This window comes from Cricetulus griseus, chromosome X (genome assembly GCF_003668045.3).
Source record: "Cricetulus griseus strain 17A/GY chromosome X, alternate assembly CriGri-PICRH-1.0, whole genome shotgun sequence".
Taxonomy (NCBI): Eukaryota; Metazoa; Chordata; class Mammalia; order Rodentia; family Cricetidae; genus Cricetulus; species Cricetulus griseus.
This window is the reverse complement of record NC_048604.1, coordinates 93,110,136-93,137,143: the sequence shown is the minus strand read 5'-3', so window position 1 is coordinate 93,137,143 and position 27,008 is coordinate 93,110,136. Positions and strand designations below refer to the sequence as shown.

At 34.1% G+C, this 27,008-nt stretch overlaps 1 protein-coding gene across 5 annotated transcripts in view; it reads left to right on the top strand.

The window, feature by feature from the left end:
- Cnksr2 (connector enhancer of kinase suppressor of Ras 2) overlaps positions 1–27,008 on the top strand; it is a 212,512-nt gene that overhangs the window by 39,533 nt on the left and 145,971 nt on the right. For all 5 annotated transcript variants that reach the window (XM_027432585.2, XM_027432589.1, XM_027432588.1 and 2 more), the window contains exons 3-4: positions 2,478–2,680; positions 9,517–9,604. In XM_027432585.2, the coding sequence (XP_027288386.1) occupies positions 2,478–2,680; positions 9,517–9,604 (291 nt within the window). The remainder of the gene's footprint in view (positions 1–2,477; positions 2,681–9,516; positions 9,605–27,008) is intronic.

The following is a 27,008-nucleotide window of genomic DNA, read 5'->3' as shown; positions in this document are numbered from 1 at the left end:
TATAGTTCAACTGAAGTGTCAATTTATATATGTAGTAATTTTTCAACTGTGAATAAGGCTTGCTTTTTGTCCCCTTGTAAAACAAATTTGAGGAAAATAGCATGTAAATAATCAATCCTAATACTGTAATGACCAAAATATAGAATATGTGATAAATATTGTGGAAATACAGGAAAAAGAAAATAGCTGTTTTTACTGATATACATGGGAGCATAGTGCATAATCAGCCTAATGGAAGTTTAGTATGATTGGTGGGTAGAGGAAGCAAGAGAATAGTATTCCACATAGATGAAATAATGCATACACTCACATACACACAGATTGAGGTTGATTGATTGAGACCAGAATATGGACTCACAATCTACCAGAATCTGGTTGAAGCGATTATGCCTAAAGCAAAAGACTGTACTAATGATAAAAGGGGGCATACTTTAGAACACTAATCTGGAAATTCGTGTCTGGCTGGCCCAGAAGTTACTGTAGAGGTAGAAGTAGGTTGTAGAGGGCTAATAAACTAGCAGTCTCTGCCGCATCTTATGGCATTTATAATTCAGTGTTTCAGAGCTTGATGTACACACACACACACACACACACACACACACACACACACACACACACACACACACACACATATGCATGTATGTATCTGATACCAGTGGCTCCTCATGTGTGACAGATTCTTGTCCTGTCAGTTGGATGAAGAAAAGATGGCATGATTGACAAGATTAGGTGCAGTTCATCTAGACTTGTAGACATTTGGAGTTTGGCTCATATATAAGGTTGACTAACCTAAATCTACTTTAAAAATAGTATCAGAGGTTATGTGTAGACTATTTTTAAAATTGAGATGTGTAGCTTTGCTGAATTTTTTCATATGCTAAGCTTTATTGCCTCTATACTTCAAGCTTCAGCAACTTATTTTTACATAATTTGAATACTATATCTTGTAGCTACACTTTCTAGAAGATGGTACAGAGGAAAATAATGCTAAACCATTAAATTCCTTTGTTTTTCTGTGTTTGGTCAGCAGTCATATGGTAATATACTGCAGATATTGTACTTGCTTTACATCCCTTCTAAGTGGCTACATATCAGCTAGTCAGAGGTATAGACATTGTCCAGTGAATTGAACAGATGTTTTCTAGTGACTATAAAAGTAAATTGGAAATCTGTTGTACACGCATTGCCATTTTAAATTTGGGAGGCAAACTACATCATCAACAAATTGAGCTGACTAGACCAGGAATTCACTGTTAGAAATAGGAATCTGTCTTATCTCACTGGTTTACGCTGTTCTTGCTACTTTTCCTTTTCTTCTATTCATATCTTCTTTCAACAAGTGTATATTCATCTTCAAACATGCTACAAGTAGAAAGGACAACATGAAAAATGCATGGTCTGTACCACCAGTATCCCATTAAGGAACACAAAAGTTGATAAAGACAATATAGATTTAAAAGCAACACTGAGAAACATGACTGAAGAGTGTAGAAAGTGTAGGTGGTGTTTGCATTGCTCTTGCTCATTGGGAAGACACTTTCTGAACAAAAAAAGATGTTAGTTGGAGGATAGAAACATGGCATAAGTGTTAAGAGCACTGGCTTCTCTTCCAGAGTCAGATTACAGCACCATGGAAGGCCTTCGATGGCTCCAATTACAGAGGAACTGATATCCACTTCTGACCTCTACAGGCATTGCTCACATTGGTACACAGAGATACATGAAGGCAAAATACCATCTACATTGCATAAGATAAAAACAAAAACTTTAAATGAAAAATTACCTAGTAGTACATCAATTAAAAGAGAAGTTATCTGAAAAGAAGTAATTTCATATTTAAAGACAAGTATAAAGGAACATGGAGTGATTAGAGAAAAATGAAAATATTCAGCCTATTTTCTTTTACTTTTTCTTTCTTTCCTTCTTTCCCTCCCTCTCTCCCTTCCTCCCCCTCTCTCTCCCTCCCATTTTTCAAGACAGGGTTTCTTTGTGTTAACTCCCCTGGCTGTCCTGCAATTTGCTCTGTAGACCAGGCTGGTCTTGAACTCACAGAGATCCGCCTGCATCTGCCTCCCACATCCTGGGTTTAAAGGTGTGTACTACTACTGCTTGGCCTCAGCCTACTATCTTATGGCACCTAGGACTACCAGTGCAGGATTTCCTGTTGACAGTCATAGCTTATGGAGTCATTTTCTCAATTGAAGTTCCCTGTTCTTAGATGACTAGTTTGTTTCAAGTTGACATAAAAACTAGCTAGCACATCTTACTATAATTGCTATCCTTAATATCCCCAAACAGGCATTTGACTGTGGGCTCCACTAAACCAGAAATCTATCTTATTCATTTGTAATTCTAACATTGTCCCCCCACCATTACCTGGTAATTCTTTACCTCTGTAAATTCTTTTTTATACCAGTGACTTTTTTACTAAAGGAAATATTGACATTAAATATATTTTTCTCTGTTTTATTATTCAGAATTATGGCTTAGAAACAGAAAATTTAAAAACCCTTTCTCACAAGTTGAATGCATCTGCCAAAAATCTACAGAACTTCATAACAGGAAGGAGAAGGAGTGGCCATTATGATGGAAGGACCAGCAGAAAATTGCCAAATGACTTTCTGACCTCAGTTGTGGATCTTATTGGAGCAGCCAAGAGTCTCCTTGCTTGGTTGGACAGGTATACTCTTCTCCATGTTTCATAAGTAATTCCTTTTCAGATATCAGTTTTTACTAGAGTATTATTTCATATTTTCTTATGAAAACCTCAGACAGAGGAATAAAGATAATAAATATCTGGTTATGATTCATAATAGTTTTGTGTCATTATCATATAGATATAAATCTTTTGTAAAATTTTCTATCAAGATAAACAGACAATCACTAATTTATCTCTATCAAGCACAAAATCCCTTTGCTTTTTATAAGCAGAATTACTGTTTGCATGTTGTAAGAAAATTGACAGTTTCTCCTGAATTTCTTCATTCCTTTTGGTAATGACCATACTGAAAGAACAATGAATAAGTAGATGTTAGCATGCACTGATTGTCTCCTTGCCCTTATTTTGTACATTTCTCTTGGAACCTATATCATAGTATAAAATTATAATCTGAAATGGAAAAGATTAAATTTTTATATTTGGTTGGATATTGCCATAAACTTGGATTACAATTAAAAATAAACTAAATGAGCTCTCTATTTTCATAGCTCATGTTATTACCCTGTGTTGTGGTTGAATAATCTTAGAAGAAATTCTGATAATTTAGCCTTGCCAAAATTCCTCCAACAAGGAACATCAGTAAGATACAAATTGGCTTTTTAAAAAATGAGACCATGTTGTGTGAATGCGTATCCTTTGGGTATATGCCCAAGAATGGAATTGCTGGGAGTTGAGGTAGACTGATTCCCATTTTCCTGAGAAACCGCCATACTGATTTCCAAAGTGGCTGTACAAGTTTGCACTCCCACCAGCAGTGGAGGAATATTCCCCTTTCTCCACATCCTCTTCAGCATAAACTCTCATTGGTGTTTATGATTTTAGCCATTCTGGCAGGTGTAAGATGGTATCTCAGAGTTGTTTTGATTTGCATTTCCCTGATGGCTAAGGATGTTGAGGAAATTCTTAAGTGTCTTTCAGCCATTTTAGATTCCTCTATTGAGAATTCTCTATTTAGTTCTGTACCCTGCTTTTTAATTGGATTGTTTGGTGTTTTGGAGACTAGCTTCTTGAATTCTTTGTATATTTTAGACATCAGCCCTCTGTCAGATGTGGGTGGGTGAAGATCTTCTCCCATTCTGTGGGCTGCTGTTTTGTCTTGCTGACTGTGTCCTTTAAAAATAAAAATGAGACCTTATATCTAAAATAAAGGTTTCATACATTTATTTATTTATTTGTTTTTCTTTTGAGATAAGGCCTCACTATATAATCTTGGCTGTCCTGTGTAGATCAGGCTAGCCTGGAAAGCACAGAGATCGACTTGCCTCAGTCTCCCAAGTACCACAATGCTTAGCTAGATTTTGTATTCTTAAAGCAGAAGTTGATTTCACTTAGTTTTATATCATCTAAATTATATCAATACATAATATATAGTTATGGTATTCAATCCTGATTTGGACACTAAACTATATACTACCAGATTTTGAATAAATGAAAGTATATTTTCAACATAGTATAACATTATGAAATTTAGTTATACCTATATAAACTACACTGATCAATCATTTAAAGTAAAAGTATTTCTAACCTGATTTGAGAATTACATATATTAGAAGTATACTTATGTAATTTCTACTCCACACTCTCCTCCCTCTAATTCTTCTCATGTCCCTCTCAACTTCATGACTTCTTTAATTATTCTTGTTAGAAACATCTGCGCACACGCATGCGCGCGTGCGCGCATGTGCGCGCGCGCGCACACACACACACACACACACACACACACACACACACACACACACACAAGCTGTTGAGTCCATTTAATGTTGCTGAAATGTATGCATGTTTGGAGATGACCACTTGGGATTGAATAATTTATGAGGGTCTTATTTTTAAAATATAGGCTGTAAGTAGGATGACAAGAAATATTGCTGAGCATGTATCTATGGCTATTGAGTGCTTTGGGAATATGTCAAGGAGTGGTATAGCTAGCTGGTCATGTGGTAGGTTTATTTTTAGTTTTTTACTTCTAGTCTGGCTGTACCAGTTTGTACTTCCACCAACAGTAGATGATATGAGTTGTTTAGTTGGTCTTTGCCATTCTGATTTGGGTGAGATGAAACCTCAAACTTGTTTTAACTTGCAATTCCCAGTTGCTGAGGGTGGTGAACACATGAGGTATTTCTTAAATAGTTTCATTTTTTCTATTGAGAATACTGTTCAGAGCCAAGGCCCCCTTTTAAATGAGTCTGTGATTTTTAAAATTTTTTCATGTAATCCAGATATTTTTTTTTTAATTTTATTTATTAGTTCTAGTTAGGGAACAAGCTTGTTTCAAGTCCCTTCTCCCTCTTCCTCCCGTCACCCCCATCCCTCCTCCCCTACCCCCAGCCACCCCCCACCCTATCCACCCACCACTCCCCAGGCAGGGTAGGGCCCTCAGTGGGGGCTCTGCAAAGTCCACCAAATCTTCCTGTGCTGGTCCTGGGCCTTTCCCCATGTGTCCAGGACCAGAGAGTGTAACCCTTCACGTGGGATGGGCTCTCAAAGTCCCTTCTTGCACCAGGGAAAAATACTAATCCACCACCAGAGGCTCCCTCCCTGGAGTGCAGAGGCCTCCTTATTGACATCCATGTTCAAGGGTCTGGATCAGTCTTGTACTGGCCTCCCAGACAGCATCTGGGGTCAATGTGCTCTCCCTTGTTCAGGCCAGCTGTTCCTGCGGATTTCTCCAACCTGTAATCCAGATATTAATCCACTAACAGATGTATTGCTGATAAAGATTCTCTCCCATTCTGTGGTCTTCCTCTTCATCCAGTTGATTGTTTCTTTAGCTGTGCAGTAGCTTTTTAGTTTAATGAAGTTCCACTTGTCAATTGTTGGCCTTAATTCTTGGGCAAATGAAGTCCTAGTCAGAAAGTCCTTTCCTACACCTGTATCATGTTTTCTTCTAGCAGTTTTCAGGTTTCAGGTTTGATCCATTTGTATTTTTGTGCAAGGTGATATATACAAGTCTAATCTCATTCTTTCACATGCAGACACCCAATTTTCCCTGTATTGAAGATGGTTGCTCTTCTCCAGTGAATGTTTTTGGCATCTTTGTCAAATATTAAGTGGCTGAAGTTATGTATGCTCCTGTTTGAGCCTTCTCTTTTGTTCTATTTGTCTACATGTCTGGTTTGTTGCTAGTACCACGTTTTTATATTATTTTACTGCTTTTATATTTTTATTTTTGTGATTATAACAGTATTTCTCCCTTCCCTCCAAACTTTCCCATATACCCCTCCCCTCCTTGCTCTCTTTCAAATTCATGGCCTGTCTTTTACTTAGCTCTTATTTCATGCATATATATATATATATATATATATATATATAACATGCTCTGTTTGTGTAATATTACTTGTATGTTTTTTTCATGACTGACAATTTGGTATTGGACAACAAATTGGTATGCTCTTTCTCACAGAAGACAATTTCTCCCACTTTCAGCATTCCTTAGGTGCCCATAGTTTGCTGTGTAGAATTGGAGCCTTATGTGGTTTTCCCTATTCACTTTGGCATGTTTCATGTTTAATCAGTCATGTTGGTAAGAGTTTGTGAGTACAGCTCCTGACATTACTAGGAGATGCAACCTGAAGTCTGGAAGAGACAACCCTTTCAGTATTCTTTTTGTTCATAATTGCTTTGTCTATTCAATGTCATTTCTTGTTCGATATAGATTTTATGATGATTTTTTCTATTTCTGTGAAGAATGGTGTGGCTATTTTGGTATGTAATTGAATCTATAAATTGCTTTTGGTAGGATGGTCATTCGCACAATATTAATTTTACTGATTCATGAATGTGGGTATCTTAATTTTCTAGTGCCTGGTCTACACAGGCAGCCAGTCAAAGTTACCTACTGAGACCTTGTCTCAAAAAAAGTAAAAAATAATTAAAATAAAGTAAAACAAAATGAAAAGATAAAAAGAAATTCTTGACCTTACTAATATTTACTAATGCTTTGTTCAGATCTGTGAATATCAAAGATGCCTTGTTGCAGAAGATTGGAGAAAAACAAAGGTAGAAAGAGGAATACTGCTTTGGAGGCTTCTTCAGGATTTAATAACTGCTACTACTGATAGTGATTCTTATGCTAACCACAGTGGTGACTCTTTGGCATGAATAACTTCAGGCATACTTACTTAGTCAAAAGGATTGTCCTTATTATACTATTAGGCAAACTAGGATTTAGCATGGTTAAATTAAAAACAAATGATGAGTAAATGGGACTAGAACTTGATAGATCCTGACAATCTGACTACATAGTTTATCTTCTCCACTGCTAAGAGATTTTTTTAATTAATTAAACACTAATAAGAATGGAAGAATGTTCAAGTTGTTTGGATAGATAAATAGGGCCTAGGGGGCAGATAAAAGCTGGAGAGTCAGAGAATGGGGATATTTGGAATGAATAAGCCATGTCTGACTCAGTGAATAATCAAAATTGGCTAACACACTATCCAATAGGAGATGTAAGGAAAATATTAGAATATATTTTGATTTCCCTACTTGATTTTTTTAAAAAAATCTTAGATCTTCCTAACATTCTATATGACTCTACTTATAAACTAGACCTATTGTTCTTACTAACTATTCTTTCTATAACATGTCATTCAAGAGAGCAGAGATTTTTCTTATACTTTGCTCACAAATATCATTTTTATCCAGAAAAAGTCTTAGCTTATACTGTATACTTTATAAAAATATTTTTTGAGGGAATAGAGAGATGTGGGATAAGAAATGAGCCCCGTGGGCCGCCAAAAATTGAAAAATGATTAGAAGTTTAGCTCAAGATGGGCATGGTGGTGCATGCCTTTAATCCTAGCACTTGAGAGATGGAGGCAGAGTCAGGAACTGAGTTCAAGGCCAGCCTGGTCTACAGAGGGAGTCCCGGGACAGCCAGAACAATGCAGAGTAACCCCGCATCAAGAGAGAGAAAGAGAGAGAGAGAGAGAGAGAGAGAGAGAGAGAGAGAGAGAGAGAATCAGAATAAAAAGGAATTTGTGAAAGTAGTGTCGTAGGAACAAAAGAAAATAATTTGAAGGAAAAATACAATTATCAATAGGGGCAGATATTGCTAAGAGATTAGATAGGATAAAGTATGTGGTAGATTAGGAAATTGAAATATTCGTGATTTGGTTGAACATGATGTGAGAAAAAGCTGCAGGATAGTTTTCTATTTTGCCTTTTTCTGTGAATCAATTTTTAATCTTCAGTAATCATGGGAAAAGAATAATACGAAAAAATTCTAAATCCTAATAGTACACTAGGGAATTTGCATTTGTTCCCTCCTCTGTCTTGGGTTGTAGGAATATCTAATCAGTATTGTTCCTTGACCCATAGAAAATTTAAAATGTATGGATACCAATTTAAATATAATGGAATGTTATCCACAGTGTGTTAGATGAGAAATATTTGTTTTCCTGATAAGCTGTAGAAACTTCCGTTAGATATTGTTAGTGGGTATGTGCTTATTATATATTTAGTTTTCAAAGGAAAAAAATGTATTCTACATAGGATTCTAACATTTCACAAGCCCCCCCCCCTTTTGGTGTATCCTGAATTCTTTAAAAATATTTTTTAACCTTTATTTTTTATGTGTATGAATGTTATGTTTATATGCATGTTTGCACACCCTTCACATGTAGTGCCCACAGAGGCCAGAACAAAGTATTAGATCTCCTGGAACTGGAGTTGTGAGCCACCATGTGGGTTTGGGGAATTGAACCAGATCCTCTGGAAGAGCAGTAAGCACTCTTAAATGCTGAAACTATCTCTCCATGCTCCGTGTCCTAAAAAGTATGCACAATAATTAAGTGCTAGAAAAGTGAAAGGAGTAGTATCCATGACCATTGTTGTGAATCTCTAAAGTGTACTGTAATGTATATGATTTTGTTTTTTTTATTAACTAAAATTTAATTACTTTTTAAGTATAGAATTCCCTTATGAATGACGCTGAGCAAATGTTAAGATTTTGATTTTTTGGTATATATTTGATTTCTAAGGTTTAGCTACTACAATTAAATACTGCTAAGTATTTTGTCTTATTTTAAAGTTTTTTACATATAAAATTGTCAGCTTAGATGAAATGGAACAATTCCTTGTATATATTGTCCTTAAAAGAGATTGAAGTAATGATAAACCCTAGGTAAATATATGCTAGTGTTTAACTGCATATGACTGTGGGCTCTGTTTTCAGACTTCTGAACACTAGGTCCTACACACTAGTTCCCACACTCACTCATTCTGTTGCTTAGGCAAGTCACTGAACATTTATTTACCTTTGTTGTTCTCTTTTATAAAATGAAAATAATAAAAGAATGCCTATTTCATAACAGTTATTATGACTGTTAAATTAGTATGTATGTCACAATTAGAATAGTAATTCACATATAGTAAGCCATCAGTAACCATTAGTTTATTAACATTGCTAGCCTTTAATTATGAGTATTTCAAGTAAATGTCATATTAAAATGTTGGGTATCTTTGGAAAGTAAATACTGAAATACTGTTTTTGATTAAGCTTTCCTTTTCTGCTGTTTTGTATTAGATATAGTAAAGGAGTCTTGAGAGAAGCATCAAAGAACTAAATATTGAGGAATTTATAAAGAAAGATTTGATAGAAAATTATATATTTCTAAATTTTAATTCTTAATTTCACTCATTTTAATCTAAATGAGTCCCAAATATTGTGTTTTATCATTATGTAAGCTTTAGAACAATTCATTTCTTTATCTTATTTGAAATCTTATGTTATACTATTTCATTTTGATGATTTTCAAAAGCTGATGATCATAATCTTTGTTTTCCCTTTGTAGGTCACCATTTGCTGCTGTGACAGACTATTCAGTCACAAGAAATAATGTCATACAGCTCTGCTTGGAACTAACAACAATTGTGCAACAGGTATTGGCTGACAGTGTTTCCTTTGGTTAAATTACTAGCTGTTTTATACTTGAAAAATGAGCAAATGATCCTTAAAAAGAAAATTATGCACTGGTAAAGTATGCATGAATCGTAAGATTATCAGAAGATATAAAATGAACTAGAATACCTAACTTCATTTTTATAAGATCATGGGAAACATTAGCTTAGAAGTACTCCAATAGTCTGTGTCCCTTTGTATTATTTTTTAAAAATCTCGACAAGAAAATTAATCTTCACTTTGAGAGTGAAGATTAATAAATATTTTCGGTAAAAAGCCATGAGGTCCATCATATCATTCTGACCACCCAAATACTCAATATTTAAAACTTCGTAGGCTAGATTGAATCTATCACAATTGTCTCTCTTATTTTAAGGCAAATACAGCAGGCAGGCATAAATACATGGATTCATTAAAATTTGATTCATAAAAATAGGTCAAATTTCAGTCATAGCTATTGGCCTACGTTCCAGAGTAGTAGAGTTCAGTGTAACCAACTGCTGTTGGATATCATGTAAAGTTGTTAGAATTTGAAGGTTTGGGACCCACTCCAAATGTATTATATAGGTAGGGCCCAAGAACTTGCATCTTTGCAAATTTTTCTAGGTGGTTTTGGTGACATGCACTGCTCTAGAGAATAGATGTAATAGCAATAGCATAACTTTTTAGCTAATGTTTTCTGTTGTTATGGCTTATCAGAAACATTTTATTTGTTGGAAATCTTTTTTATACAATATATTGTGATCATGGTACCCCTCCTCTTATTCCTTCCAGATCCCCTCACCTCTCAACTCTCCCTATTCCAGGCCCTTTCTTTCTCTTTGGTGTACAAACAAGAACCAATAAAAACAAACAAATCATAATTTACAATAACAAAAAATATATCAGAAACATTTCCTAAAAATGTATTTTCTAGAATAGTACTCTATCTCTAGGTATTTGTTTTCTGACACAGTCTATGTGCATAAAGTAATAAAATACATAATTATTAACACTTTACTGTAACTTGGTAAAAATCTATGGTGATTATATTATGTGTTATTTAATCCTTTTTTACTTTTACATGAGACCAAAGACAATTAGAATATTGTGAAATTAAGATGAGATTCGTTGGTTTTTTTATTTTTATACTAAAGGAATTCATACTTATTGCTGTTTTATTATATCAAATTTGAAAATATTTTCAAGTTTATTTGTGAAATAAAAGTTGCTACTTATTGAGTAGTGGGCTAACACTTTGTTGTTTTTATAAACTAAGACGGCAATTCAAAATGACAGCTATGAGTTTGCTCGAAATCCTTGGAGATCTTCAAGAAATCATTGCTTTACTCACATATAATCAATGTTTTTTATTTGAAAAGGCAATGCACAAAGGTGTTTTGAACAAAAGTTATATATAAAGTGAGGTAAAAATAGTTTTCTGTGTTTATAAATCACAGATTGTACAATACACTTTTATTCTTAACCTTCAGCTATTATTTTAAGAAGAATGTGGAAATAATTTCTAGTGCATTTACATTTTTCTGCAGAGAAATGTAACACATGTCAGATGTGGCTAGCCCACACATTCTGTGATTTTAAGAGCCTGCCATGCAACTAGTACTTAATTGATTTCTTGCTTTTCAGCAGATTGCATGAATGTCTGCTATTGACAGTTACTTTATATATAAAACATACTCCATTCTCTTATTGCCCTCAAAGACTTGTTGGTATTCTCAATAGGACTTTTCAAATAGCTTTGTTCTTTACTGAACATTCTCCTTAAGTATCTTATTATAAGGCAATAATGAGTTTTAAGTTTTGCAATTTAGAGGTTAGAAAACATTAAGTAGACTAGAGGAGACATTATTTTACAGGCTGAAATTTAAGTACACACTGTCTTGACCAAATATAAAATTACTAAAATACTCCAAATGTACTTAGAACACAGAACTTTTTGTACCCTCCACCTACTATTTACTTTGTTCAGAAGATATGGTGTGCCCTCTTAGGACATTTTGCTCATACATTGCCAGCTTCCGTATTTTAAAATTTGGTAGCTCATGACATGACATTTGTCACAACCATTTCTACCTCATTCTCATTTTCCCATTACATGTCCTGTTTGATGTGTCATCTTTACTTTAAGGCAAAATCTTATGTTCTTCTTTTTTTCCTTGATTTTCCACATGCTGAATTTGTGCCTAGTTCTGTTGTTCCTTAAAAGAAACATTAAGTGCAAATTCCTCTTAATAATAATGTGGTGACATCCTGTTTTAATCTGTCTACAAGTATAGAATTGATGACCTTTGAATTAGTCATCACAAATCTAAGCCCATTTTGCTATTTACAAATGAATTGCTAACTCCTTCCTATGGGATTCAAAGGAGCTAAGATGGTATTCCAGCATAACTTCAGTTTTGTCTTCAGGAGTTCCCATGTGTATTCACTGTACTCTAACTCATACAGATAAAGTATCATTAGTAAAACTATCTTAGTTTAGCTATTTGTCTTATGATATCTCTGTATAATATGCCTGTATAGCTTTCATCTCTGCCTTATTAAAATAATGTCCTGTCCTTTAAGGACTTTGAGAAATGCTACTTCATTCATGTAGCTTTTCTCATTTCCCACAAGTGTTTATGTCTTCTCTTGATATTGAATCTTTATTGTAATGTCGTTCCTGCTATGGTTGAAATTAAGTGTAACACCTTGCTGTTGGTCTTCTACTTTCCCACACATTCATTTTTACCTTTTTTCTGTAAAAGATTAGACTAGTCACTTGTATTATGCTCTTTTATCCTCTGTTTTGATGCATAATTCATTGTTGTGTGTAGAGTTCCTCATCATTCTGTGCATAGCATTTCACATACCTTTTGGGGCAGTTATATCCTATAACAATTATCTTACTTTTATCTGATGATAAACTCCTTGAAGACAGAAACAGTGGCTTTCTTAGTTCATATATGCTATTGGTTAAAAAATAAATTGCTTGAGCAGAATTATCCTCTGTGGCCAGCATATGTTCATTTGTCTTTTGCAAAGAAAGAAAGAGAGAAAGAAGAACTAAGTGTTACTATTTTTTATTAACTCTCATGTGATAATGCTTCCATTCTGTTTCTGTTGTTCATATTTAAAAAAAAAAACTAGTGATGCCTATCACTTTAAATCTCTCTTCACTAGTTAAAATAAGATTATTAGGGCTTGATGACATAGCTAGTGATAGAGCGCTTGTATACATATGGCACTACTTCAACCCTCATTGCTATAAAAAGGAAAAATATGTAATAAGTGATTATTTATCCTCATAACCATATTCTAGGCTACCATAAAATCTTTTCTGAAATACCATACAGATATCTAATTTTAACAAAATGTGCCTTTTAGGAAACTTGTATATTAGTAGAAAAAAATTATCTCTGAATTACTTCACAGCTTTTCTGCTGTAAATGATATAGTCTGGGGTTTCCTGAGATGTGTGTTCTGTTTGTGCCCATAGTATGAATATAAATGAGTACTGATGGATAAAATCCTGAGATAGAATAGTTAACTGTTTCTAGATAGTGAATCTATGGGAAGACTTTACTTTTCTATATTTTCCAAATTTCCAAAAGGAAATTTAAGGTACCAAAAAAGAAGGAATTTTTTCCACACTGAAGGAATGTTAGTTTAAGTTTGACAAAAGAACCTATTATAAACAAGTGCTAAAGTTATATTTTAAATTAAATTACATATAGTTAACATCCAACAAATTGTCTCATCCAGCCATTATGTATATATAGCAACCAAAGGTTTATTTGGAATCATATGAAGTACCTAAATATACGAATTTAACTTTAACTGACTCTTAAAAGGACAATTTGAATAAGTAAGGTATAGACTTTAAAAAATATCTAGGGCATGCATTTATTACCGGGATTTCAAGAACTCTCATCTGAGCAGTTTTATGCTTTGAAATATGCTGTGCTTAAAATGATTTTTCACTCTACTTTAATTATTTTTATTCCCTTTGCAGCAAGATGAGATGATCAATATCTAAAAATAAACTGTCATAAATGGCTTTTCTCCCTTTCTTAACACAAAGGGGTGGTACAGTGAAGTAAGTGGAAAATTCTTATTGATGTTGGACACTTCTATTTTGAATAATGTTAAAATTAGGAAATGCACTATCAATTTCTTTTGAAAATCTCCATTTGGAGGAATTTTCTTAGTCTAATTTAATCTATATCATTTTAACTTATTCTGTGTTTAGATAGGTTGAGATTTTTGAAACTTTTAAAGATATTTTCCCCTAACACTTTTGTTCCCTACATAAAATTCCTTATAAAAACACAAGAAAAAATGGGGAAATTTGTTTTTAAAATCTAAACTAAAAGAATTATCACAAAGAACTGAAGCTTCTTTTAGAGCCCTGTCAGCAACTGAATCAGAAAAATGAGACAGGTACCCACGCATTTCTTGTCAGCATTGAAATAATTGCATGATGCCTGTCTTCTTGGGTATCAGCCTAACCTAAAATAATTCTACTGTACCATTTTAATATGCTCTATTTCAGACAAAAACTGAGATTGTCACTAATTAAGAAATGAGCACTAAAGGTAAAACTTTGATGAGTTTGAGACTACATGGGACAAGGAAGAAGGATGAAGGCAGGTTGTTTGGGGAGCTGTAAGCCAACTCTGCTGAAGATCAGTCCACACTGGAAAATTCATGTCATGGCTTTTACAATTTGTAAACATAAGTGATCATGTCTAGCTCAAAGTTATTGGAAGCATCAAAAGAAATGAGATAAAAAAATGGCCAAGATAAGTCAAGTGAAAAAAAAGAGGAGTATAACAAGAGATTTGATAAGAAGGTGTACAATATTTTTTTATTAAAAACAAAATGTACAAAATTTTTTCTCTCATTAGTGTCTGTTAGTTTTCTCAGCCAAAATTTACACTTAAATTTGAATTACATGGTGAGAGAATAGTTTCTAGTGTTGTAAAACATTTTTAAATCAGATTTTCAATTATTAATATCAGTATGAAAACTTTCTTTTAAAATTCAATTTCTGGCAAAATGCTTTACTTGAAATTGTTTTTCTGAGCTTTTTTTTCTTTATTTTGTTCCCTCTCTACCTGGCATAGTTTTTTTTTGCTTCATTATAAATACAAATTTAAGAAAAGAAAAGGGTATTATTTTGTTGATATACTTTAAATATCCATATTGCTGGACAATCTCACTTAAAGCATGTATTTGTGCTTAATAGACTTTTAATTTTATAATACCTTTTACATAAAATGAAGTTAAATATTATATTAGCTATCATACAATTATGATTTTGAAAGTAAAACATAAATGAACAATTGAGTATGCATCCTTTAAAAATATATTCCCACTAAAATTTAACTACTTTTTTCTATTTAACTTTGGGATTTTTAGACACTCATGAGAAATTATAACTTTTTATGGCAGTGAAATAGAATTTGTGGTTTATGTTTGTAGACCATGCATTTATAAATACCTAGAAAATGTTGCATAATATGTTTTAAAATGTAGCCTAGTATTTTAAGTTTTTAATTAATGACTTATTTTGGAAAATTTATTAATAATAGCTGTCACGCTACCTAACTATATTCTGTGTATATGAATATCACTTCCTTTCCTCTTCATGAATACTTTGTATAAATTATGCCCATATTTTATAATAAAATACTGTAGTTGAACTTGACTTGAAATAAGATCTGAGCTTAATTGTCCTGGATATGCTTTTGGAAAAATGGCATACACTTTGATAACTTACTCCAGAGCCCTGATATTATTAACCTTTAAAAATTTACCATTAACTATCTTGTTAGATTATTGCAGGGTTTTTTTTAAACAGTTGAACATTTCATAACAACTTAATAAATGGCTGTTAGAATTATTAGCAAAAGAGACTTTGGAAACACTAAACTGAGCTAGTTTCTTGCTCATAAAATGCTCAAAAGATCTGTTTCATTTTGCTGTTGAATGGTCACGAAATCAAAGACATTTCTGAAATGAGTGATTTAAAATATAATCTGGAAGCTGCTGGATCTTTATGAGTTTGAGGCCAGGCTGGTCTACATAGTGAGTTCCAATGTAGCCATAGAAGTACATAATGGGACCCTGTCTCAAAAAATTAAATAAAGTATATTTTGTTTTAATTTAGGATATCTTTATATTTTAATGTAAATTTACATAATCTGTATTCTGGAATATATCTTAACATTCACATTTAAATGTAATGCAGAAATTAATGTTGGTCATATATGAACTTGCCACTCACACATTTATAAATCACCTAGATTTGAACATTAACAATCAAAACATATCAGTATATAATAGCCGTACATAATATGTGTTTTAAAGGTAATAGTAAAAATCAAACTTTAGTTATATACATGTAAAGATGTAAAATTGTGGCCTAAATTGTGCTTCAATAGGCAGAAATATATTCTTAATTCATGCAGTGCTAAGGCATGAAAAGCTGAGCCAGAGTAGTCCCATAGTCATTTCAAACACAGCTTTAAATACTTTAACTGCATGCTCAGGGTTAGTGCTTAAGCCTTCTTGAATCAGACATTTTAGGTGACCTGAAAATTGAATCAGGGCTCTTGGGATTGAAACTAGAGCATTTCAGACCAAAAACCAGGGCAAGCCTTATATATAATTTTTAAGCAATATGAATTATATTAATTCTGTATACTCAGTAAAGATGGTATGAAAGTTGATTCTATTTTCCTTCATATTTAAACTAATACTTTTAATTCAATTCACATATAGTTTGTCCTTTAAGTTTTCTTGAGCTACTTTAATCAAAAGTAGTATTTATGTCTTTACCAGTTTCCTATTTTATTTCAGTAGATCAAAAGTCAGATAATAGAAATATTAGAGAGAGTAGTCAGATAACTTGAAGATTTTATCTGGATACACATAAAAGGGGATTTGCAAAGTTGATAGTATGTTAAATATATGTATAACTATGTTTTCAAAGGCCTATGTGTCTATGTGTAATTAGAATGTTATAATCCGATAAAAGTACAGACACATAAGAAAGTTTCATGATCTTAACTAATCATTAAGAGCTCTATATTTTCCTAAGGATGAAAGAATGATTTAATAAATTATTGCATGCTAGTAATTTCTCAAAGTCATCCCACCAAAACAGCATTTTCTGTACCAAAAAGAGTAGATGGTTTATACTGAACTAGTTAAGTTCTTTTAGATGGGAATTGACAATGTACTACTTCTCAGACATCTACCTTATTTACTATATTATAGTTAAATTTTGAATTATAATGTGCAATATTCCATATGTGCAAAAAAATATATGTGGCAGGTTTGCTATACAGCATAATAAATATCACATAAATCTATCTTATGAATGCAATAGGTGGAGTGATAAATAGTGTTTTCATTATTTAGATACTCCTTATCATGTCTTTGTATCATCTCCGGTGGTTTTTTGTCCTTTTGGTCTTTTGTCTTTAAAGATTCATATATAATACTTTGTTAAACACTTAGAATGATGCGTGTCTGAGATTTAGAAAAGTATTGTCACTAAGCATCTCACTTTTTTCACTTGGTATATTTCTAAATTTTAATTTTATTTATAGCTTAGTTTATTTCACTGAATATAATATTGTGTTCTGCTCATATTCACTGACAAGTTTATTCTCCTGATCATTTGTGTGTATACCCACATTTATATATACACCAAAGTATACATGCTAAGTTATACAGTTTATGATCTACTGTATCATTTTCTCAAAATATTTTTGCTTATTCCATTTTTCCATTTTCATTCAATCCATGAACTATTTTGTCACATATTTTATTTCGAACACTTTTATAGTTTTCTCAAAAATTTGTAAGAAGTAAATTTTGTCATTCTGCCTATGTTATGTGAAGAAACAGTTGCAAAATATTAGGTTAAGAAAACAGATGTAGAAAAGTATGTTAGTAGATCTAGAGACCCTCATAGGGAATAAAATAAGCTTCAGAAGTTATTCCCTGGTGTGCTACCATTTGCAACATATGGTGATTACTCTTTCTAAAATTTCAAACTAAAAGTAATATCAGTACATTTCTAAAAGATTTTCTATGACAGATTTTGTGAAAACAGAAGGCCTTAGCATATCTAGTACCTATCACATAAATAATTGGTGAAAAATGTATACCTTTCCCCTTAAAAATTCCCCAAAAGAAGGTTACAGAATTTCTAAGTTAGATTCAGGAACTATTCTGACACTAACAATGGCCTGAAAGAGAACTAACCAGAAAATACTAGTTTTACAATCACATTTATATTGTGATTATGGCACATACAAAATTAGTTGTACATATTCTTAGGTGGCTTATTCCTCTATTCCTTTTCCTCTTAGTCTATGTACCTTTAGGGGAAAAGGGTTAACACAATGGTGACGATACCAGCATCCTTCATAGTGATTTGAGGAAATGAACATGATAGGAATTACTGTGAATAAGACCAGAGGCTCAAGAAAGAGACTTGATTTCAAGATAGGGAAAAATTTCCCCATTATAATCCAATCTACTTCTTCCCTCTCCAAATCCATGTGTACATTTCTAGTATTACTTAGAATCATTTGTACTTAAAACCAACACTGTTTTATGATTTTTTATTTGAATTAGAAACAAGATTGTTTTACATGACAATCCCAGTTCCCTTCTCCCTCCGGTCCTCCCCTAACACCCCCCAACTAAAACCCTACCTATCACATACCCTTTCTTCTATTCTTCCCCTGACTCAACCTTTCTACTCCCTCATGACCTCTGCATTCCTCCTCTTCTCCCCTTCTCATTCTCGTAACTCCCTCCCCCCTCTTCCAGTGCTCTCAATTTGCTCAGGGGATCTTGACCCTTTCTCCTTCTCCAGGGGACCATAAAACCAACACTTTTGATCTCATATTAAACTTGGAAATCTGAGCCTTAAATATGAAATATAATGTCCCTGAACAGTGCAGTGCTAGATGGGAGATCAGTGCATCAATATTTTTTGTTGGTTCTAAATCTACTGTAGCTAACACTTTTTTTGTTGTTGTATTCGAGACAGGGTTTCTCTGTGTAGCTTTGGTGCCTATCCTGGAACTCGTTCTGTAGACCAGGCTGGCCTTGAACTCACAGAGATCTGCCTGCCTTACCTCCCCAGCGCTGGGATTAAAGGCTTGTGCCACCACCACCCAGCTCCATAGCTACCTCTTTATTGGTTCTGGTTTACATATGTATCTAACTCCTGTTGAGGGTTGTACAAGTTTTTCCCAAATGCTTTTCAAATGTCTTTTGTGATGCCTTTCAGGAGTTATCAACACTACAACTATTAATTCCCTTTGTAATATCTTACTGTTTTCTATTCCTTACCTCAACTTATTGACTATTTCAGTACATGCTCTGTTTCTTTTCACCTAAAGTGCATACATAAATGTTTAATTTCTGGATACTTTCTGTACTTTCTACTAGGAATGAAATCCCCCCAGGTACTTTTTCTACACTTTTTAATCCCTCCCTCACATCGATCTTCTGAGAAAAACCCTATTCCTTGTGTTGTTGTTTTTTTTCAATCACTGGGAAGGAAAGGACTGTATATATAGTTTAAGGAGATAGACCTAATATCATCATCTCATTTTTTGAGACAGGGTGTCAGTAGCTAGCCATGTTGCCCTAAAATTCATAATTTTCCCTCCCCAAACTCTCAAATGCCAGGATTACACACATAATACTTTTACACTTTGTTATTGCCAAGTTTTTAAGTGACTGGATTCAAAGTTAGGGATATGACATAAGTGACATTATTCAGGGCTTTAATCAAGTTGCTCATTACTCCTCAAATTTAGCTTTTTCGTAGAATTAAATAAAGGGCTTTTATAAGTACCAATGCTTGGCCACCACCCAAGACGGATTAAATCAATACATCAGTATCTGTTAAATAATGTCACAAATAATGCTAATATAGAGTCAGTTGTGATGATCACTGTCCTCAACTTACACTTTAGCAGAAAATGAATGTGAGGTGGGAGAAGATACAAATGACCATGAACAGTGTTCAACAAATGTCGGCCCAAGATTACTGTGGGTGAAGCATTTTAAACATGCAGGTTATGGAGGCTTTACTAAAGGCTAAAGTGTTGAGAAGTATGGATCCTAAGATTCATTTATCTGTAAGGGTATCAGCTTGGAACCTGATCAGCTGAAAGCCTAGGAGAGGTTTAGAATTTATAACTAAAAGTGGCTCATATGCCAGGTATGGTGGTACATATATGTAATCCCAGCACTTGGAAAGTAAAGGCAAGAGAATAACTGCCAACTCAAGGCAAGCCTCATCTACCCAATGAAGTACACAGTACTAGCCAGAGCTACGTTATGAAACTTTGTCTCAAATAGACACACACACACACACACACACACACACACACACACACACACACACACACACACACACGGCTCATAATCTCTCCCTGCAATAAATATCTGTCTAAAAGGATTAGATTTGTTCTTTGAATCATTGGATTTGTTATTATAACTTTTATTAAATTGGTTATGTGACAGCTTCATATATAATATAGTACATTGATTTCTATCACCTGCCATGCTTTCTGAGACCCTTCCCCACAACCCCCATCTTCTCTTTCCTCCTTGTAAGTCTCTTTCTGCTGTTCTTGTCTTTTTGTTTTATTTTGTAACTTGCTAGATATAATCAGCGTCATCTGTGTTATCATGAATCTGGAGCTACCTATAAGAACATCTAGGCTCATCAGTAACTGTATACAGTGTCTGCCCTTGCCCCTGAATCCATCTGTAGCTAGTAGTTCACTAGGAAGGATTAGAGCCCCATGAGACCCCCTCAATCCATTATTGACTGTTGATAGGCCCAGTGTTTTGTAGGCCCAAGGCAGGCACTGCTGCTGATATAAAATCACAGTGGCATGGGCTGTGTCATGCCTGGAAGATAGTATTTCACAGACCTTCTCCCCATCTTCCAGCTATTGCATTCTTATAGTCCTTCCTTCCTGAATGTTTTCCTGAGCAGTAGCTGAAATGGTATAAATGCACTGTTAGGGATAAACATTCAAACATCACTCACTCTTAGGACCTAGTGCATCCATTAGTCTCTGCATTCACTGCTGTTCATTACAAAGACTTTCAATTATTAAGGCTGAAAGTAACATCAGGTATTTTATTATGCACTTGTAATTAAAGGAGAACCAGTGCTAGACTCTGTTGTGTTACCAACAGACAAGGGTAGGGACTAGCTAGATAAACAAGAAGCACTAGTAATATCTTAATCATTTATTATATATCAGACTGTGCCTAGATCATATTAAGATTACATATTAGTCTCTACATAGGTCGTATGACATATTTTTCATGCCTATATAAGATGAAATCAGCAAACTAACAAAAATACAGAGTTACTAGTTGAAGATACGGTTTTTAATAACATAGTGCCTTAGACTGGGTCAGAATGACAGTCAACATCAAATAGGTAATTCAGGTGAATTTAGACCTTAATGAGTAAAATAATTGATTGAAATGATACCTAGTGGTGTCAGCCTGAATAACTCATCAGAATTAAGTAACTAGAAAGAGCAAGCTTGAATTCAACTTATAAAAATGGTATTAAATTGTCGATAAACACAAAATAGCAAAAGAATAGAACTAAATGAAGGTGGCAGTAATATGAGACTGATTATATGTTACAGTGTGAAGAATAACATAGTACCTCTGAAAAATGCACCCATATTTCTTGAAGTGAATGGACACCCTAGAAAATTAATGATAGTTTTTGTATTGAACTAGAAAATTAATGACATAATTTTGTATTAAACTACATTTATTGTATATTCATATCATATCTATGTTATTTACTCCTTGTATTTAATTGGGGATTTAATCACTAAAAATAAGAGAGATTACACTGCAGTAGCAATCTGAAAATATTAGTGACTTCAATAGCAGTGGACATAGTCTATATCCACCCTGGGTGTTAGATCTGTCACCTCAGAGCCAAGTGTAAAGGGGTAGCCTCCTAGAATATTCTTGATCATCATGACAGGTAAGGTAGAACATAGTGAACTGTGTCTTTTTTTCATAGAGCTTCTAAATGAAAGTAAGGCATAGTACATCAACTCAATTTATTCCCCACAACATATTATGTGTCTATGACTAAATTTAGTCACTCTAAAAAGTTTACTTCTCCTTTTAAAAGGCAGTGCATGTTCAGAAATGTTTAAGTGCAATCCGTTGAGAGGAAATAAATGACTTGTTGTTTTTTGCCCAAGGATCAAATTCTAGCTTATGACCATTCGTTGCTAGCTATTATTAAGAAACTGTAAATGTGCATCTGGTGTGTAGTATATTTCCTTAGAAGGCATATCAAATTAAGCCTATAATTTGGGTTTCTGCTATTGCTTAGATTTACTAGGATTTTAGTATTCTGTCTTGATTGTTATCAATCTAGAATATTAATTGAATGCCTAAGAAAATGGTCCTTTTAAAATACTGCACTCAGTAAAATAAAATTATCTTATTTTTTTCCATGAAAATACAAATTAAATAGGTAAAATATAAATGGGTTAAAGAAGTTTTTTAATGCTAATAGTAGGAACTTATTTGAATAAATTGTAATGTCAGTTTTCTTCCAAAAAGGTGGGAAATCTAGAAAAATTAATATATAATGTATATCTTTGTTTATGATAGTGTATGTTGTTTAATTTTGGTTGAACTGTTTAATTAAAATTTTCACAAAGAAAAAATTCCCTCACTGCTATCATATAGATTTTTTCCCTTAGGATAATTTAGATGATCTTTATAGTACGTAACTTGAACATCTGGAAGCTAGAAAATCTTTGTATTACAAAGCAATGTTACCTTCATTGTATTAATATCAACTTCTTTATATCTTTTATGCAATACAAAACTTCATGGAGAGAAAGGCTCAATTATTTTTATTATAAATATCTGCTGAGATCATGCACATTAAAGTTAAAATCAAACTCACATCCAGAATGTTTTTAAAGCTGTGAAACTCGATCTTTTTTTGTACAAAATAGAAAGAAGTGTGAAGAAACTAAATGTACTATGAGTTTGGCAATTACATATTATATTTTCAAATGATAATTTTTGGAAGTTACATTTTTATACCTCATTTGTAAAACATTTATTATAGAAATTGAACATTGAGAGTCAGTGTAATGAAATATTTATAAGGTGAATTGACTTCATAGAATCCATGGGACACCTAGAGAAATTACAGTTACAAGGCAGTTGTCTATACAGTTCCTTTTTGAAAGTATTGACAGTTTAATAGGAAAGATTAAGAGTTTACTCAACACTTACAGAATAAACAAGCATAGTTCATCATGGAAAGTAACTCACTGCTTCCTCAGACTGACTAAAAAGATATTAAAATTACAGAAATTATGGTCTCAATATAATTAATTTTCTAGTCTTTGGTGGCTTTCTATTAAATCTTGGAAATTTGAAATCCTTTGGATTTTTAGGGACCTGAAAAGCTCTGTAAATAATCAGCCTACATTTTCTAAAATGGTTACAGCTGAATTGGGCTTCATTTTATTTGGTCTTATTGGAGTGAAACGGAGTATATTATTACAAAGTAATATCATATAAGGTATGGAAGAATGAACCATATTCATTGACAGACGAAGTTTTCTGCCTTATCAATGCATGATTATTTTTGTGGGATCAATTGCCTCAAAAGATTTCAGAATTGTATTTGTGTAATTAATTTGTGTATTTTAAATTAATAGCCTGTAACTGTCAATCATCAAAAGACAATAAGTATTACATTTAATATGAGCTAACATTTCTTGTAATCTTTTTGAAATACTCATATTAGTTCTTATGTCCTTGCCCTTTCGGGACTGTCTTCATATATTATCTTGTAAGGTATGGGTAATGCTGTCTTCCTATTTTGTTTTATAACTTTAAAAACATTAAATGACAGAAAAAAGTGGAGAATAGCATAGCTAGCAAGCCCACATTGTCCAGAACTTCACATTGACACCTTGAAATTTTGTCTTATTTCAGAAAAATTCTTACAAAGTTCTCAATTCTGCTTAGAGCTCTTCCTCAAAGACAAATATTAGCATTAGCATATATCTTCAAGTCCATGTTTATTAAATTTTCTAGATGTGTAAGTATAACATTGCATGCTGCTTCTCAATTTTAGTTAACATAAAAATAGCATGATATGTTAGCAGACAACCTGACTGTTAAGTGGCCTCATTATATGAAAACTTAGGGAGCTATTAATATTTATAGATACAGAAAAATATAGTTGTTTCTGACATTGAAAGTTCCTAACTTGAATGTGTGTTACTGCTGATCAAGGTGAAGAACTACTATAACTAGAATGTATTTTCTAACTCAGTGAAAAATCATCAGTTTTACTATTTCAAAACAAGAAAAAGTGGTAGCACACACCTTTAATTTCAGCACTTGGGAGGTACAGACAGGCAGATCACTCTGAGTTCAAGGCCATCCTGGTCTACAGAGTGACTTCCAGGACAGCCAGGGCTACACAGAGAAAAAAGAAAGGAAAAAAGAAAGAAAGAAAAAGAAATAGATATCAATTAAGTTTCTTTTTTTCATGTCTCTCAAGAGCCTCCATAAGCCTGAAAACCTCTAAAAATGAATACTCAGTTTTGCAATCTTTTTAATTGTTCAATTACCACTCATATTTACATATCCATCCCTCCATTATCTCACCCTCCCATCTTCCCATGTTCCCCACCAACCCCCTCCAACCCATCCCCCAACTTCTCCCCAGGGACAGTGAGGCCCTTCACCAGGGACCTTCAAAGTCTTTTGGGGGAGGGTCCAGGCCTTCCTTGCTGTATCTGGGCTGCAACAGTATCCCTCCATAGGGAATGGGCTCCCAAAGTCCATTTGTGCTCTAGGGTTGAAGACTGGCTCCACTGTTAGAGGTCCCATAGACTGCCCTGATCTCCTAACTGGCACCCATATTCAGAGGGCTTGGTTCAGTCCAATGCTGTTTCCGCAGCTTTATGACTTCCATGCTCTCACTAGGTCAGCTCCACTTTTTTTGCAGGTCTCTCCAGCCCGTCTTGGCTCCTTTGCTCATCCCTCCTCCCTCTCCACAACTGAATTCCAGTAGTATGGTTCAGTGCTTAGCTGTGGGTGCCTGTTTCTGTTTCGAACAGCTACTGGATGAAGGCTTTAGGAATGGTAACCAAGGTAGACACCAATCTCATTATAGGGGAAGGGCATCAATGGCATTTTCTCCACCACTGCTTGGATTCTTAGTTGGGATCATTCCTGTGGATCCCCTAACATTTCCCCTGCGCCAGACTTCTCTTCATACCTGTACTGTCTCCCTCTATCAAGGCATCTCCTTTCTTGTCCTCCTCTATTCCTCCCCTGTCTCAGCCCTCTTGTTCTCCTCCTCCTCCCCTTCTTCCCTTCCCACCTCTTCCCTCTCCACCCATGCCCCATGCTCCCACTTTGTTCAGGGGTTCTTGTCCCCTCCCTTTCTTCGAGGGAATATGCAATCTTTTCTTGGTGTCCTCTGTGTTTCCTAGCTCCTCTGGCAGTGTGGATTGTAGACTGGTAATCCTTTGATCTATGTCTAAAAATCATATATGAGTGTGTACATACCATGTTTATCTTTTTGTGACTCTGTTCTCATGTTGAAATATAGTTTTAAAATATTGAACTTAAGCTATGAAAATAATAATTAACCTAACAGCCTTTATTGATTTTATATATTTTTCATTTTTTTTGCATTTATGTATTTACTTATTTTGTATGTGCATATTTATGTACATGGGCATATATGTAGAGGTCAGGAAACAACTCGAGCAATCAGTTCTTTCCCAACATGTGGCTTTAGGGAATCAAACTAAGTTCATTGGGTTTGTTGCAAGTACTTCCCCATTGAACTATCTCACTGCCCCCTTATGTGATTTTAACATTACAGGGTCTATGACCAGGCAAGGTGGTACATAGCTTTAATCCCAGCAATCAGGAGGCAAAGGCCAGCCTAGTCTACATAGTGAGTTCCAGTACATGCAGAGCTACAAGAGAGAGCCTGTCTCAAAAACAAATGAACAATCAACAACAAATCCAAATGACAGGTTCTGGCTATGTAGCCCAGGTTGACCTCAAGCTCTCATTTCTCCCACCTCAGCCTTCTGAATTCTGAATTTATAGATATCAACCAGCATGGCTAACCTATAACAATTATTGCATTTGTACAAAATTTGTTTTTACAGCATCTCTTCCCTATTATGCTTGTTTTAATAAAGGAACCAAAAGGTTAGACATGGCAGTGCACATTTGTGATTCCAACTCATGGGAGATGGGACACAGGAATAGAGAATTTGAGGTGATCCTGGGCTACATGGAGCTTTGTCTCAAAAAAAGCCAAAATCTAACAGAATCGCCTAAATAATTTTTATGTGACAATATTTACTTCACCAATAAGATGTTAATAAAGCTATATGCAAAGTCTTTCTGTAATCTGTAATATAGAAGAAAGAGTAAAAATAAGTCAGATACAAATATTTTCAGAAACCCTTGTTGGCAGTATTCTCTTCCACAACTCTTTGGTTCCATAACTCATATTACCAAAGGGGTACTGGTAAACACTCTTTTGTTTATATCCTCAGGAACCTCTCTTAACATATGGTATAAATTTTAAACTTTTCAGCTCTTTTAAAAATTGTTGACTGCCAACCTACCTCCTCCACCTCAAATTTCAGTTGTTTTGTGTGACAGTTCAAACTTCCATAAAATCAAATTGTGCTTATTCCTCTGAATGCATGTAATCCTTGCTCCTATGCTTTTCAGCTCATGCTACTCTGCTCACCTTGGCATCCAGATGCTTATCATGCTTCCTTTGACCAAAATATTTTCCTTCGTCACACTGTTTTTGTAGGTCCTCTTTTAGCTAATATTTTCCTGTTATAACTACCTACTCAAATTTGTCTAGCTCATTGAAATATTATTGACAAAACTATAGATTTAAGGGATGTATAAATGATACTTTGACATATTTATACACTAAGAAATAATTGTAACAACTAAACCAATATTGTCTGTTTGTCACCTGACACAATTGTGTCTGTGGTATGATCTATCCTGTTAGCAAATTTCAAGTATACAATTCATTGTTATTTGCTATAGTCATCATGATGTGCAGCAGGTCTCCAGAACTTTTCTGTTTTGTTTTAGTTTTATGGTGCCAGGCATGAAACCCAGGGTCTTGTGCATACTGGGAAAGCCCTATAAGCCCTCTATCACTGAGGCACATCCTTAAGGGAAGAATTATTCACCTTGTAACTGAAAGTTTGCACCCTTTGAACATCTTTCTCTCATCCTCTAAGGCATGTAACCAGCATC